Here is a 17,574-nt window from a genome sequence, read left to right as displayed (position 1 = left end):
TTAACCAGAGAAGCAGAGGATAAGCTGGATCTCCTGGGATCTCCACACCGTTAATGTCCATAGTGGGTAAGCAGTCCTTCCTCCATTAAGGTAAACAAATTTGAGTTCTGAAAGATTCTAGAATCATGGACCATTACAAATCACCCGGCATTTATGTCTGTAAACCTGTCATGGTGGTCAACCTGCCCCTGGAGTACCATGGAGAAATAAACCTGTTTATAAATTCAGACCTGGATGCGCATGTGGGAATAAAAGGTACATGAGTCCCATCAATTTCCCCAATACAATTTAAGAACCCCATGGTGCAATTTCCATCAATAATCTGAGCATTACCAGGGTTTATAACCTGGTGCAACAGTACCTTTTTCTTGGAATGACCCATCTGCATGATAATGGTTCCAGCGGTTGATCTTGCCATGCTGAAGTGGTTGGCTATGGAGTGGTAACATTCAGGCATGGTCAGCTTCCAGATGGCAATGGCAACCCACTTCTCCACAGGTATGGATCACCAGCTGTGTACTCCTGGGTTAGTTCAGCACATAAAAAAGGTTGCCTTCCCCACCCTGTAATCTCTCACCACTGTTGATCATCCCCAGATCTGAAGAATGATGTTTTCCCACAAATCCATGCTTGTTTCCCAAACCTCAAAATAGCACCGCAGTGTGAAGCTGCTCTAAGATCCACTTCTACTCTCAATTGTTCCTCTTTTTTCCTTTGTCCTCATCCCACTTCCTCCCCCACTGAAACTGCTGGTGGAAGAGCTACTGCCATCACCACATCATCTGCTTGACAGTGCAGTGGATAAAGTCAAAGCCAAATTCATCTGCTTTGAGAGGTGAAATACAGCCCAAGCAGCCTCTACATATTTGCAGTTGCTAGAGTAGCAACATGGAACATTGTCAGGTCCACGCTGGCACTAGTCGAAAATGGCACTAGTCTACCCACACAGGAAAAATGGAACCGAGGCAATGGAAATAAGGGATTTTTAAAAATTTGAACCCATCTGGCTTCTGCTATATATCCCACAATTAACAACGAGAAAAATCCAGGGATGCACACTACTCAGCAGTAAAGCAACAGATCCCAGGATGTCCAACCAAGAACACCATGTGTTTAGTACACAGCCAGCTGCTGCCATGCGTACACACAATAAGAACTGAAAGACAGCACACACAACCTGTATGCATGCTATTATTTTGTCTTGGGTATATTATGAGTTACCTGATGTACATCAAAAACCTGCAGATTAACTGCACAGCACAGACAAGCCCTTATGGGCCTGGACAAATAAACTTTAGTTAATAGTGAGGTCCTATTCTCTGATGCCACATCTTTTGGATGTGGTTGGTGGTCTCCTTCAAACCTTCTCCCTCTACACTTAATCTTTTTACTCTTTGAGTGGCCACTATGTAGTGTGCTATTATACCAAACAATGCATGACCACCTGGCAACAATTGCTATTCAGGATTCTGATGAGAACATAAAACATGTGTGCTATATCATCAGATCATTCAGATGCAATTATATAAAATTAACAGTCATCTTTTGGGTGACAGTGACTATCAACATCAGCACTTGCAGGGAGTACACTGGCATGTCTGACAATTTTCTTGGCTAAAATCCAATAAACAACACTGGTGATCTCAGATGCCCAAGTCTGAGGCTCCATATCCAAGACCACATCACAGAAGGAAATATATATTTTTGTATTACTATTACAATTAATATTACTATAAATTTCAAATCTCAGGTTTGTTTTTCTCACAACAGCCCCTCATTATCAGTGGAACACATTAAATTCATACCTTACTTCAAGACTGTAGCTTAAAAGGGCACTCAAATGTTTGAAATATTGTAAGACTGGTTTCTTCGCAGTAATTTTCCCTGTACTCAGCAGTCCATAATGTATTAGAGTAGCAAATTTAAAGATGCTAGCTCAAAAGGAACACAGAAGTCATGCCAGCAAGTCATCTCCTTATAAGCATCTGTATTATGTTAGATGCATGTTACTGCAAGATTTTCTCAATACATGGACAGCACAGCTGCTCTACCAAGTATCTGAACCAAAACTATGCTGGTGGATTTAGAAAAATGGAGAGGAAAAGTTGGGAGAGAAAGGGGAATAGGAAAAGAGGGAGCAATTAGAGAATGGAAGAGGCACTATAAGAAAATTAGACTAGTTGAGTGACTTTGTGGAAATCCTCTGTCTTGCAATGTAGGAAGGCTGAGTTGGTGTCTCAATCCTGGTCTTCCACTCCTGAAACATGGGCTAAGAAAGCTGTGGTGACCACTTGTTCAAACATGGGTGTGGGAGGCAATGCCTTGTATAAATATACAGCAATCCCACCACCATAAATGGTCTCCAGTCTTCCTGGGCTAGAAGGACCGTAGCCACAAGGTGTAGCCCCTGTAAGGTGGAAATCTAAGAGTTCCAAAAGCTTAAAAAATGGGGGATGGGGAGAACCTTACAGCTTCCAAGAGAAGACTTACTGGAAATAAAACAATGTCACGATCTGACAGAAAATGGAGATCCCGATTCTTCTATCATCTAAGATCCAGATGTGCCTAGTTGTGGGAGGAATAGCCATCATAGCTAATGTTTACCCATTGTCCTGGCCATGCAGAAAGACAGGCAAGATGTAAAGTATGTTTTACTTAGGCTGCAATGTTAACAACTCATCTGGGAACTATCTAACAATAAATTACAGTACAGGTTATCGCTCCTTTCTTAATTGCTTCCACCTGTTTGAAGAATGCAGTCAGCCTACCCACACTCCAAACCTGGTCCCATCCCATTACCAGAACCCTGACCACCCTTCCCCATATGACGGTTAAGGGGACTAGGGAAAAAGGGTTTTCTCCTAGCTGTACCACAAATTAGGAGCCCCAACCTCCACTCCTCAGCTTATTTAGAGGATGCCTTCCCACTCCAGTCTATCAGGAAACCATGCCACCTATGGAATGAATAACTGCTCATGACACGTGTGCTGATCCCAGTGAAGGAGGGCTCTGTTTGGAGCAACACGTGTACATAGATCCCACCTTCCCCGGGTTCAAGCGGCCGCCGGGAGCCTTTTCCAGTCAGCCCTCAGCTCAGGTGATATCACCCTGTCTCTCCACCCTCAGGGATAGGGGACCCTTAAAGGGGCCATGACCGCTTTCTTCCCGCTGACCAAAGTCTCCCCCATCATTCAAGAGTGCAGAGAGCGCATTAGAACACTAAGAAAAAGCTGCTATCAAGCATGCATAATAAAAACACTTTACATGTTAATCTGTCATACTAACATCCGCTCAAAGCAGCAAAAGAGCTACCCAGGGGTTGTGCAAACCCAGTAGCACTGTGATCAGATGTACAGGGTCAAAGCACCACTCAGCTTTGGCCCAGCTGCCCCTCTGTCATGATCCAGGGGCAGCCAGGCCAAACATGAGTGGCACTGTGACCCTTTGTGCCAAGTTGCAACGCCCCGAGTAGAGAGCTGGGTCCAGCCCCATAGGATAGGAACCACTGCGATGGGCTCACTCTCCAACTCCCCCACCCAAAGCCTCCCTTCAGTGGTAATTTTTTTGGAGCGGGGAAGCACAGTTTCAGATTTTGCCCTGGGCACCCAAACACCTCTGTGTGGGAAGGAAGAGCTGATCTCTCCGTATCTTGGGATTCTCTCCAAGTTCTCCCACTGCCCCCCCAGCTGCTGCGAACAGCAACGTGAGCAGCTCTGTGAGCTCTCCGTGCTGAGGAATGGCAAAGCAGCACAGCAGTCTGTCCCCCTCCCTCTACAGCAGCAGTCTGCCTGCTGCTGCGTTCCTAGTGCAGGGCAGAACAGGAGCATGCCAGTGCTTCCCTCTTTGTTTGTTTACCAAACAGAACAGTACACGGATACTTCCCAGAGCTTTGAAAGGGGAGGGGTGCATGCCTGCAGGGCAGCAGAGATCAAAACACTTTTGAGCAGAGCAATCAGCACAGGCATTGCAGGATATTGGCAGAACCCAGTTCCCTCGACAAAACAATCAGCAGTGTCTACACTGGCTCTTTGTCGACAATAAAGGGAGAAGAAAAGACAAAAGTCTCTTGTAGGGGTGAGCAGTTTTTTTGTGACAAAAGTCCCATTGTAGTGTGTATGCTCTTGCTGTTTTGTCACCAAAAGGTAGTTTTGGGCAACAAAACTTTGCAGTGTAGACAAGCCCTCAGTCTCCAAAAACCATTAAACATTTGATTTCCCTGCTGGGACTGCCAACAATGGTTCCAATAACCAACTGTGAATAGATACCCAACAATTTCAAAGCAAACTGAAACAACTCATTTCATACAGACCAAAAGAGCCACACACTAACTATTCTGCCACTATTTGTTTTCCTCGGTTAGATTGCAAGTGGTAACAAGCAAAAAGCCAGAGATCCCTTTTTTAATCAAACGACTTTGCCAGTATCACAGTTAACTATGTCTTCTAAATCTAACTTCAAAGTAGCAAACTTTTTAAATACCATAAATTGGTCAAATCCTTTTTTATATTATTCTCAAACTAAACTAAAATAATGTAGATTGCTAAATGAACAGATTCTGCAAACTATGCATATTTACAATGATTGTCAAAACTAGTAAAATATTATAGCAATTAAAAAAAAAGATATCTAAAAGAACAAAAATCTTTACACAGGAATAGTGTAAGAATGCAATCAGATGTACATACTGAAACCCTACACAATAAATCATTTAAATATTCATCAAATTAAAACTAAAACATATCCACAACACACAAACACCAAGCTACTTATACCACTGCAATATAAACTGCTTTATCAACAGAAGCGACTGAATGCACATTACTGCAAGAACAAGTTTAACAAAAATATCCAGAAACCATATGTAAATCTGAGGTCATAGATAATATACTTAAACTTGACACAAGTTCTGCGAATATTAAAAAAAGAGAAAGACAAAAACAGGAAGTTAGCACAGGAAGAACTGCTAGTCTTCTCTCCCTGATGTATGCCTCAGGTCACATTAACATATTAAAGGAAGGTTTCAGAGTAACAGCCGTGTTAGTCTGTATTCGCAAAAAGAAAAGGAGTACTTGTGGCACCTTAGAGACTAACCAATTTATTTGAGCATGAGCTTTCGTGAGCTAAGTTAAGTAAACAATTTGAAGTTGTGTTCCAATAGATGTAATAAAGGAAGTAAATGCAGTTCAAATTGTGGCCCTGGGTAATCAACTGTACTAGTATATTTGCTACTAATAAAAAAAATGGATCAAGTTACAACCTTACACTATTGCTGTTTCCAAAATACAGCAACACTTTCCACTTACTGGTTTCAGAGTAGCAGCCGTGTTAGTCTGTATTCGCAAAAAGAAAAGGAGTACTTGTGGCACCTTAGAGACTAACAAATTTATCTGAGTACAAGCTTTTGTGAGCTACAGCTCACTTCATCGGACGCATTCAGTGGAAAATACAGTGGCGAGATTTATATACAGAGAGAATATGAAACAATGGATGTTACCATACACACTGTAACGAGAGTGATCACTTACGGTGAGCTATTACCAGCAGGAGAGCGAGGGAGAGGGGGATGGCGGGGGGGTGAGGTGGGGTGGGGGGACCTTTTGTAGTGATAATCAAGGTGGGCCATTTCCAGCAGTTGACAAGAACATCTGAGGAACGGTGGCGGGGGGGAGTGGGGGAATAAACATGGGGAAATAGTTTTACTTTGTGTAATGACCCATCCACTCCCAGTTTCTATTCAAGCCTAAGTTAATTGTATATAGTTTGCAAATTAATTCCAATTCCGCAGTCTCTCCTTGAACTCTGTTTTTGAAGGTTTTTTTGTTGAAGAATTGCCACTTTTAGGTCTGTAATCGAGTGACCAAAGAGTTTGAAGTGTTCTCCAACTGGTTTTTGAATGTCATAATTCTTGATGTCTGATTTGTGTCCATTTATTCTTTTATGTAGAGACTGTCCAGTTTGACCAATGTACATGGCAGAGGGGCATTGCTGGCACATGATGGCATATATCACATTGGTAGATGTGCCGGTGAACGAGCCTCTGATAGTGTGGCTGATGTGATTAGGCCCTATGATGGTACCCCTGAATAGATATGTGGACACAGTTGGCAACGGGCTTTGTTGCAAAGACAGGTTCCTGGGCTAGTGGTTCTGTTGTGTAGTGTGTGGTTGCTCGTGAGTATTAGCTTCAGGTTGGGGGGCTGTCTGTAAGCAAGGACTGGCCTGTCTTCCAAGAACTGTGAGAGTGATGGGCTGTCCTTCAGGATAGGTTGTAGATCCTTGATGATGCACTGGAGAGGTTTTAGTTGGGGGCTGAAGGTGATGGCTAGTGGCGTTCTGTTATTTTCTTTGTTGGGCCTGTCCTGTAGTAGGTGACTTCTGGGTACTCTTCTGGCTCTGTCAATCTGTTTCTTCACTTCAGCAGGTGGCTATTGTAGTTGTAAGAATGCTTGATAGAGATCTTGTAGGTGTTTGTCTCTGTCTGAGGGGTTGGTATAGGGTGGTGTTTAGGTGACCATTGCTTATTAGCACCATAGTGTCCAGGAAGTGGATCTCTTGTGTGGACTGGTCCAGGCTGAGGTGGATGGTAGGATGGAAACTGTTGAAATCATGGTGGAATTCCTCAAGGGCTTCTTTTCCATGGGTCCAGATGATGAAGTTGTCATCAGTATAGCGCAAGTAGAGTAGGGGCATTAGGGGACGAGAGCTGAGGAAGCGTTGTTCTAAGTCAGCCATAAAAATGTTGGCATACTGTGGGGCCATACGGGTACCCATAGCTGTGCCGCTGATTTGAAGGTATACATTGTCCCCAAATGTGAAATACTTATGGGTGAGGACAAAGTCACAAAGTTCAGCCACCAGGTTTGCTATGACATTATCGGGATACTGTTCCTGACGGCTTGTAGTCCATCTTTGTGTGGAAGGTTGGTGTAGAGGGCTTCTACATCTATAGTGGCCAGCACGGTGTTTTCAGGAAGATCATCGATGGATTGTAGTTTCCTCAGGAAGTCGGTGGTGTCTCGAAGATAGCTGGGAGTGCTGGTAGCGTAGGGCCTGAGGAGGGAGTCTTGGATAGCCAGACAATCCTGCTGTCAGGGGGCCAATGCCTGAGATGATGGGATGTCCAGGATTTCCAGGTTTATGGATCTTGGGTAGCAGATAGAATACCCCAGGTCGGGGTTCCAGGGGTGTATCTGTGCGGATTTGTTCTTGTGCTTTTTCAGGGAGTTTCTTGAGCAAACGGTGTAGTTTCTTTTGGTAACCCTCCGTGGGATCAGAGGGTAATGGCTTGTAGAAAGTGGTGTTGGAGAGCTGCCTAGCAGCCTCTTGTTCATATTCCGACCTATTCATGATGACGACAGCACCTTCTTTGTCAGCCTTTTTGATTATGGTGTCAGAGTTGTTTCTGAGGCTGTGGATGGCATTGTGTTCTGCACAGCTGAAGTTATGGGGCAAGTGATGCTGCTTTTCCATAATTTCAGGCCGTGCACGTCGGCAGAAGCACTCTATGTAGAAGTCTAGTCTGTTGTTTCGACCTTCAGGAGGCGTCCAGAATCCTTCTTTTTGTAGTCTTGGTAGGAAGGTCTCTGTGGGTTATTATGTTGTTCAGAGGTGTGTTGGAAATATTCCTTGAGTCGGAGACGTCAAAAATAGGATTCTAGGTCACCACAGAACTGTAGTGTATCATGTTCGTGGGAGTGGAGGGGCAGGAGAGGCCCCGAGATAGGACAGATTCTTCTGCTGGGCTAAGAGTATAGTTGGATATATTAACAATATAGCTGGGTGGGTTAAGGGAACCATTGTTGTGGCACCTTGTGGCATGTAATAGTTTAGATAGTTTAGTGTCCTTTTTCTTTTGTAGAGAAGCAAAGTATGTGTTGTAAATCGTTTGTCTAGTATTTGTAAAGTCCAGCCATGATGAAGTTAGTGTGGAAGGTTGTTCTTTCATGAGAGTATCCAGTTTTGAGAGCTCATTCTTAATCTTTCCCTGTTTGCTGTAGAGGATGTTAATCAGGTGGTTCTGCAGTTTCTTTGAGAGCGTGTGGCACAAGCTGTCAGCATAGTGTGTGTGGTATGTAGATTGTAATAGATTTTTTACCTTCAGTCCTTTTGGTATGATGTCCATCTGTTTGCATTTGGAAAGGAAGATGTCTGTCTGTCTGTATCTGTACGAGTTTTATACAATTAACTTAGGCTTGAATAAAGACTGGGAGTGGATGGGTCATTACACAAAGTAAAACTATCCCTCCCCCACCCCTCATCGTTCCTCAGACGTTCTTGTCAACTGCTGGAAATGGCCCACCTTGATTATCACTACAAAAGGTTCCCCCCCCCCCGCCCCTCTCCTGCTCTCCTGCTGGTAATAGCTCACCTTAAGTGATCACTCTCATTACAGTGTGCATGGTAACACCCATTGTTTCATGTTCTCTGTGTATATAAATCTCCCCACTGTATTTTCCTCTGAATGCATCCGATGAAGTGAGCTGTAGCTCACAAAAGCTTATGCTCAAATAAATTTGTTAGTCTCCAGGGTGCCACAAGTACTCTTTTTCTTTTTTCACTTACTGTTGAAGGTATTCAGCAAATGGATACTTTTGCATGCTACATAAATGTGCATCATGTTAAAAAATAAAAACCCCCAATAATGCATTTAGAAGACTACTAAGATTTTTAAAATCATTCTATTAAGAGCTCTACTTATTTATATTATTCAGCATGCAAAAGTATGCATGTGTCCAGTACTCAACTCTCTGTGTGTGTATATATTGCATGTTCAGGTGTATTACAGGTAGCAACACCTACAATTAAAGTTACCCAACATTTATAACTATAAGACCCTGTTTTCAATGGTTTGTAACTTTGCCAAACTTTAACCATAAGAACTAACATTTCTATGCCAAGTGTCTGCCTCTCACTGAATTTTTGGGAAAATTTCAGCAAAAACAGGTCAGCCCTGGCTCGGGCCAAGGTTAGGGACAATTACATTGTTTTGACCACGTTAAATTCTTACAGACGTTTTGTAATGAAGCTCTAGGGTCTCCATGTTTCGTAATAAGGTCTTGAAATTTGTATGTGACCGCCTGTCTGTCCAGTGTACATCTGTTTTATTTTATTTCTTTTTTTCTAGTGATTTTGTGGAGAGGAAATATAAGTGAACTCTTACCCTTTAAGAGAAGTCCTTGTCTGAGTAAAAAAGAAGACATTAGCAGAAGATGCTGATAAAGGATGAACTGAGCATATCCAAGGTCTACTTGAGGGGTGGGGGGGAAGAAAGAGGAAGAGAGTTCTAACATATGGTTTGTGCATTATTTTTCCCCATTCTTACCCTGTTGTTTTGTTAAAATAAACAAACTGCAATTTTTTCAGGGAGTGCATGTATTTTTATGATGAAAGCTCTGGGATTGGGTAACCCTGTATCACAAGCCATAACCCTGTCTGAGACATTATAATCATCACCACAGCAACCAATCGTGATGTCAAAGGATTAGGACTTCAAGTGAGGTACAAGTGACCAAGGAAGCAGAACAAAACAAGGAATAAAAGCTCCTGTTTTCATGTAAAAAGAGTAAATAGATTGGGAAAGGGAAATACAGACTATATAGGAAAATAATTATGTAGTAAGGTAAGATGAGTTCAATCAAACTGTGTGCTAGTTGTAGTCGGTCTGTGTCTCAAGCCATATTAGAATCTAGCTTAAATGGTGGTGTATGTTTTTGGTTTACCACACCCCGAGATAGGCGCTGACTTCCCCTCTTTCCCATGGGTGTTTGACCCCCACTCTGCCCCCGGCCCCGCCCCCAATCTACCCATTCCATGAGGCCCCGCCCCCACTCACCCCTTCTCCGCCCCCATTTCAACCCCTTCCCCAAAGTCCCCACCCCAACTCTGCCTCCTCCCTGCCCCTATTCCAACTCCTTCCCCAAATCCCCACTCCGGCCCCACCTCTTCCCCATCTCCTCCCCTGAGCGCGCCACATTTCCGCTCCTCCTCCTCCCTCCCGGAGTGTGCTAAGGCTGCCAAACAGCTGTTTGGCGGCAGCTGGGTGGGAAACGCTTGGGAAGTAGGCAGAGCAGCGGGGACGCAGCGCACTCAGGGGTGGGGGAGGAGAAGGAAGAGATGGGCTGGGGGGTGACGGGAGCTTGGTTCCTGGTGGGTGCAGAGCATGGAGTCGGCGCCTATGCACCCCCATACTAGTGCCAATTTAAGAGGAGTTATCCTGGCAAGAAGTCATATATATTCTGTTTCTATCAAAGGAAGCAGAATGAGGAAATCAATAAAAAAATTCTGTACTTTCTACATGTATTTTAAGGAAACTAACGCACTTAGCTTGAAACATTTCTCCAACACGTATTAGCCTAAGTTTTAAACTTTGTTACCCATCCTACACACAATGTAAGAAAAAAATGTGTTTTACAAATTAGTTATCTAGCATGATTTGAAACACTCCATTAGCATCTGATGTATACACAGTGTGTAACACCTACAATATTGTGTTATGGGTGTTGTAATCTGGAGTGGGAATCTAGGTTATGACTGGAACAGAGAACACAATCTTAAAGGTGTTAAATTGTGTCTACATCAGGTGTTAATGGGAGAGTTTCAAATCATGTTCACTAACTAATTAATAAAAAAAGCACCTCCTTTCATCATTTAGATAGTAAAGGAGGACAGTGGGAGTAGAGTTAAGGCTGTTTGGTTCCCCCTAAATTGTGCATTTCCATACCATGTAATGTTTGTTGCAAGTTATAACTTTACTGTTAAATTTCCAAGCTAAGTACGTGGCTTGAGAAAACTATTACTTAAAGAGAAAGAAAACATTATGAACCTAATAGAAGCTAAATATAACCATAACTCCTTAATGTTTTCTGTCCTGGAATTATTGTCTCTAAATAGAATTGTTGTTCCTTTGCCAATAATCTCATTTAAAGTAATGTTACCAACTGTCTCTAAATAGAATTGTTGTTCCTTTGCCAATAATCTCATTTAAAGTAAAGTAAAAACAACATTATTCTTCCTTACCAACTTCATTTAAAGTAGATCTTTAATATATTTCTAAATAGTATGACCCACCTCACCCTTCAGATGCTAGCCCCAGCCAAAAGGTAGTGGAGAATAGATTGCTCTTTAATACAGCGTTTTAAAATAAAATTGCTAATAACTTCACATTATTTTAAAATATTTCAAGTACCACTTGCATATGTACAACTTTATTTATTTGCAAATAAACTTTATATTGCTAATCCATGCACGGATAAAATATGACCTCATCTGAGTTGATGGACACTATTCAGAAATCTGTATTAAAAATGATAATTCCACTAACTTTAAAAACAGAAGCATGATTTTAGCTTTTCTAGTACTTGAGTTAGAAAACCAACATAGACACTGAGAATTTGGATTAAGATACCTCTCAGAATTTTAGGGTACAAGCAGACTGCTGATACGAATGTAAACTCAGATGAAAGAAAAGTTGGAAATGAAAAAGATACTGTTTAAAGTACTTATTTTATTATTTTAGACCAAGAAGCAAATGAGGGGAATGAAAACATGAAAAGAAGTATATGTGGGTAGAAAATGGTAATGTAGTTTAAGTTCTTTCATCTGCTATATAGTACAGTTCAACCTTTTCTGAAAGATAGCACTTAGGACTCAGTTTCTAAACTGACCGAAAAAATAACATTAAAACTGGACACTAGTTAGATGAGTAAGAAGATCTAGTCTTGAGAACTAGGATAAAGAACAGAGCATCTCATGTTCAAAGTTGGCCTGAAAAAAGTTGTTGTCATGAGAAAAGTGTGTAAGGGAGTGGTTTGTTTCAAAGCAATTGCTGACTAGCTGTAGTTAAGTGGGAGCAGGATTAAGGAGTTTTAAAACTTGTCCAAACTTTCATAGTCCGTTTAGCCTGGGTCTTTCGCTTAGACAGAGGCCTGCTCAGCTTGGGACTAAAACTGGCCTTGGAGCCTGGATAGGAAAAGAGCTGCTCAGAACATAAAGTTTGTTCTAGCCCTGAAAGACTGTTCAGCCTGGGGCTCTGGTTTAGGAAGAGGCTAGCTCCACCTATCTGACATATTCAAGCCTATCAGCGCCAAAGAATAGGATTAAGAAGTCTTCCTTCGGACTAGACCAAATAAAATTCACTTGAGCAATAATTTAAAGCTTTCTAAAAAATTCTTAAATGAAAGGTTACAAATTTTAATTGTAATGCCTACATTACATAAAATAATCCATTTCCTTCTCAAATAGTCATCAGACCTACATGCCAAGCTGTCAGGGAAAGGAGGAGGAGAGAATAGTGTTACAGCTACAATGTGGTTAGACTTCTGAAAATATCTCATTTTCTGAAATATTATTTATGTAGTGCCCAAAGTATGCTATGTATCAGGTCTTAAATCATCTGTATGAAATATCACTTCTTTCAATTACAAAAAATCCTCAAAAGATCTGCACACAATGTGCTTCAGAAGACTCCAGAAAAGAGCCATATGTTATACACTACACTGCATTCAACTTTATATTTTATGTTTTTCTTGCATTTCCCATGCAAAAGTTAGATGTTTTCTTATGTTTTTAAAAATTGGACAAAAATGTATTCAGCAAAATTATGAATGATTAGGGTTGCACTGCCTCTTGCAATCAAGTTTCTATAGTAAAATTTACATATATTATCTTTGATTCAAAGTTTCACTATCAAGGAATTGTGTGCTAAATCATTCCCCATATCATGGCAAAGCAGCAAGGAAATACATGTGTTTGACTTCACAGATTTTCCAGGAAACTGACACTTTGTGTAGGACATTTTTTGAAGGGAGAGGGGAGCTTCCCTACACTCACACCAAATTCTGTGTGGATTCCAGAGAGCCAGTTTTATGGAGGAGTTACAGGACCAACTGAACGTACTACATTTTATAGCAATTTATTTGCTCTCTATTTTAAATGTGCCCTTCTAGATTACAGATAAGAGGCATAAAGCTATTAATCACATTTTAGAACGTGAGAAGCAAGGCCACTGTGTTCTTGTTTACAGTATTTGCTAATTTTTTTTTTCAAAAAAAGTATTAACTTCCATAAATACAGCCTAATGCTAAGTAGCTCATATAAATAATCTAGTGCAGTTTTATTATCATCATCCATGAAATACCTGCTCAAAGAGATCTTTTAAAGGTATTAATGTACAAAACCAGAGAGACTGGAGAAGTTCAACACCCAGCTGTCCAGCCATTACCATTCACGACCTGTTTGATACTAAAAGACTTAAAGCAGGAGTTCTCAAACTGGGGGTTGGGACCCCTCAGAGGATGCCAAAGTTATTACATGGGGGGTTGCAAGCTGTCAGCCTCCACGCCAAACCCCGCTTTGCCTCCAGCATTTATAATGGTGTTAAATATATAAGAAAGTGGTTTTAATTTGTAATAGGGGTCACACTCAGAGGCTTGCCATATGAAAGGGGTCACCAGTACAAAAGTTTGAGAACCACTGACTTAAAGGGACACAGTCAACTTGAAATCTAGTAAATTTAAAAAAAAAAAAAATTAAAAGCAGTTTAAGTTTCTATAGCTGCTGACCCTCCCAGTCCTCCTGTGGTTTCAAAATTACATTTTCTTATTTTAAAAATTGTGTATTTCCCCTCCAGTAAAAGACTCATGTGAACAGGGGAAAGACTGAAGAAGACTATACACCAATTGCTACAAAATGCACAAAGTACACAGACTGAAAAATCTTTTTTTTTTTAATTTTGGTTATTTTACAGTAATCTGAGGTGTTATAACAATAGATAAATTTCAGTGTTATTTTTAAGATGACATCCCTATAATAACAGAAACAGAAATAACGCGGTATGTTTTACCAATACTATATTACAAACTTCTAAGAAAGCTGTCCAAGTCTTTCATTCAGCTATTACTACTACTGTTATTTGACATTTATATTATGATACTATCTAGAGACCTCAACTAGGTTGGTACTCCACTGTGATAGGCAGTGAAGGAAACATATTAAACAACAGTTCCTGCCTGAAAGAGCTTACAATTTAGTGAGCTTTGGAGAATCTCCCCTATAGCCCTATAAAATCAACTGGCATCTTCTTACCGACTTCAATGGGCTTTGGATCAGACCCCAATATCCAAGGTATCAACAGTGAAACTACTGTAATTTTACTCTTGTTTGTAAAACCAACTACTTTAAAATATGTAGCTTCTTATGATGAAAATATAACTAAAATACACAGGGCATAATCTTGAAAAAATTGGACGGAAGATTTTTTTTGAAAATTATTATTTATATTAGCAGCCAGTCTACAAACTGAGGTTATCTAGAAATGTAATCTATTGTAATGGTTTTCCAAACCTTTCACAGTAATGACAAAGCTATCATTTTCCTTCTGTCTTTTTACTATTTTGTTGGCAGTAATTAAGTAGAAATTAGTTTGTCTACTTCCAGAGTCTTGGTTCTTCTGTCTTGAAAGAATGTGCTTAAAAATATTCTGCTCCATCCCCCATAGCAGAAGTTATGATGCAATTGGCTGCATTCTCCACAACTGCACAGTTGTGTGGGGAACTCCACAGGAGTCAGTGCCATTTGAGGTAATTATAGGGTGCACATGAGATAAAGCTCCTGTAATGGCATGAAATCTAACACAGGATTAAAAGAAATGGGTATGTGCATGTAGAGATATGAAGGAAAAGGAAAACTGAGTGAAAGAAATAACATTCTTCTAGTTTTAATCTTAGAGTATTTAGATACAAGTAAAAGGAAATTCATTTTATTCAATATATAAATATTATTTTCTTAATTTGACAGTGTCTTGACTGCTGTAACCAAATTTGACAGTCTCTTTTTAAAACAGTTTATTCACATCACTGTATACAATGTGCAGCTCCCATTAAAGTGAAATAAATATTCAGGGTGCAAAATAAAGATTTTTGATAACTATTGGTTTCTGTCTCTTACTGGTAATACAACAGAAATGTAAAATACTATATGTCCAATTCACCAAAATTTGAGTGTTGGAATAAAACCGATATCCAACGTAAAACAGCATAATAATAATTCCATTCTACGTATAACTGCAAAGTTCTTCCATCTTGAAACAAGACCTGTCAGACCAGAAAGACCTGAATGAATGTTAACAAAGAAGAATGACTAAATAGTGAAAAGTAATTATTTTTAGCTAATTATATTCCACTTTTAGCTAGGGAAACTAAGGATTCTGTTTTACAGGAATATCCTATTTCTGATGTACAAAAAAAAGTCTCAGAATAAATAATTAAGGTAAATATGCTATTGCAGGATCTTCATGCAAATTTATATTACTTCTACTAAGCAGTCTTCAATTATAATAGCAATTATTTTCTGCTTCCTCAGATCAACATATTTCTATGAAAAGATTTCTGACAACTCACAATTCTGTAATGCTAATTTACTTACTGTACCGTGATACTAGTGTTGTTTGAATTCCCAGGGCATGATGTGAACACATTGTTCTGTCTGTGCACCTGCACTGCTTTACTAAAAACAATCTCTATATTTGGTTTTGTGCTCTACTAATATATTATTGTTTTTTCTCTCATAAGTATGACGTTTTGGCTACAGATAAAGTAGCATGGTTCCAAAACAACTTACTTAACATTCAGCAGTGTAAACTATCACATCATTTATGAAATCTAATACATTTCATTGGTCACAAGCCTGTATGGAGATGATGAAACAGATGGAAGTTGGGAAATCATAATGCATAATATTCAAGATCTAAGAGCCAATTTCTCATTTGACTGAACTACATAAGATATATTAAAGTAATAAAACAGTGTCGCCTTTTACTGACCAATATAGTGAGCAATTCAAGATCCTCTTGCACTCAGCCGTAAATCACAGAATATCAGGGTTGGAAGGGATCTCAGGAGGTCATCTAGTCCAACCCCCTGCTCAAAGCAGGACCAATCCCCAACAAAATGCTACAAACACGTATATACCCATTCACCACGGGGGTGGGGGGCCTGCTATTCCATTTCTTATTTAAACGTTACCACGATGAAACAGGCTAAAGTAAAAGCAGCACTATTTGGCAGACATGGCAGAGGAAATTTGTTTTCCAGAAAGAGTGCCCAGCACCCACCACAGAGTAGTAAAACCATGGGATTCCCTCTGATGGCCCTGCCCTTTGCCAACAGCAGAGGTGCTTAGCTGTCTTCATCCTGAACCCCCCTTCCCAAAAGCTGACATTTACCCTTACAAAGCATAGCAAAGGGCAGCAAGAATAGTTACATAAGTGATCGTGTCATTACATGGGTATTGCCCAAACACGCGCTTCCCACGTACAGCACGGACGTTTAAATACTAACCCGCTGCCTCGAGCCACGCTGTCTGCTCCCGATTCTCAAACCCGGGCCGCATATCCTAACCCAGAGGCAGCCTGGGGCCCTTCTCGCTGACGCACAGAAACCAGCGCCCCGCCCGTTATCTGCTCCCCTGCCCGCAGCTCCCTCTCGAAAGGGCCCTTCCCCCGACAGCGGGCCCGAACGAGGAGAAGGGGGAGGCGGCTGGGGGTGCGCAGCGCTCTCCCGGGCAGGGAGCTCAGGGGCTGCCCCCCGAGGAGCGCTGTCACTAGGGAGCCAAGTGGGGAGCGGGTGGCGCAGTCGCACCATGGGCTGAGGGACAAGCCGAGATGCGCTTCCCGAGCGAAAAGAGGAAGGAAGGAGTCGCCTGCCGCCCACCTCGACCGAGCGGCCCCTCGTACCTGAGTGATCGGGCCCGGCGCGGCGCCCCCCGCCGCAGCCAGCCAAGGACGTGGGACGGGGGCGCCACGGGCTCGCGCCGCTAGCTCCTGATGCCTTCACAAAACAACAAACAACCAGCAGCTGGGTAAGCGGCGCCTGCGCATTGCTACTGCGCCCCAGCACCCTGGCAAGTGTAGTCCGCTCGCTGCTCACTCACTGCGGGCCGAGCCCGAGGGGAACTACCGATCCCAGGCAGCAACGGGGCGGCGGCGCAGAGGTCAAAGGGCAACGAGGTTTGTCAACAAAGGAACCGTCAGCGGCTCCTTGAGGGGCTGGTGCTATGGCAACGCCGCACGCCCCCGACGCCTGAGCTTTGCGGAGCTGGGGCCACTGTCCAGAGCCGGCTGCAGCGCCTTGGACAGCAGCAGCAGCGGCGCCGGCGGCCAGGCTGAGGCGGACCGTGGTAAGCAGCGGCAGAGCGCGCGCGCCGGCCCGACCTGTCGCGGTGGGTAGTTGGCGCCTGTTAAGTCTCAGAACTTGAGAGGTGAGGTAAGGCCGCGGCCCCACTCCTGGCGCTGTAAACGATTGTCCGTCCGTGCCCGGCTCGCCGCAGCCGGAGGCACAGGCCGCATTTCTCAGCTGGAGGAGGCAGGAGAGGGTAAAGTCCGTGTCGTGTCCTGGCTGTTTCACCAAGTCCCGGCTGTGCTCCTGGGCGGCATTTTAAAGATGGGGAAGAAAGGGATAAAAATAACCCTGTTACCTAAAGCAGGCATGTACAAAATCGGATCAGGAGACGAGACATTCCCATGCACTTACTTTTAGTGCCAGTCAGCGGGCACGGATATTAAACAGCCAATGCAACTCG

General features: G+C 42.2%; 1 protein-coding gene across 8 annotated transcripts in view; it reads right to left on the bottom strand.

The window, feature by feature from the left end:
* Window positions 1-16,923, bottom strand: part of CCPG1 (cell cycle progression 1) — a 65,959-nt gene extending 49,036 nt beyond the window's left edge. For 2 of the 8 annotated variants that reach the window (XM_073303801.2, XM_073303800.2), the window contains exon 1: window positions 362-807. In XM_073303801.2, coding sequence (XP_073159902.1) covers window positions 362-449 — 88 coding nt within the window. In that variant the 5' untranslated portion in view covers window positions 450-807. Of the gene's footprint in view, window positions 1-361; window positions 808-16,334; window positions 16,468-16,729 lie in introns of those variants that run through there. The other 6 variants (XM_073303798.2, XM_073303803.2, XM_073303804.2 and 3 more) reach the window with 5 other exon arrangements.
* Window positions 16,924-17,574: the final 651 nt, after the last annotated feature.

The sequence above is a fragment of the Lepidochelys kempii genome, chromosome 10, assembly GCF_965140285.1.
Source record: "Lepidochelys kempii isolate rLepKem1 chromosome 10, rLepKem1.hap1, whole genome shotgun sequence".
In the NCBI taxonomy this organism is placed as follows: Eukaryota; Metazoa; Chordata; order Testudines; family Cheloniidae; genus Lepidochelys; species Lepidochelys kempii.
The sequence above is the reverse complement of the archived record's forward strand: the minus strand, read 5'-3'. Positions and strand labels throughout refer to the sequence as shown.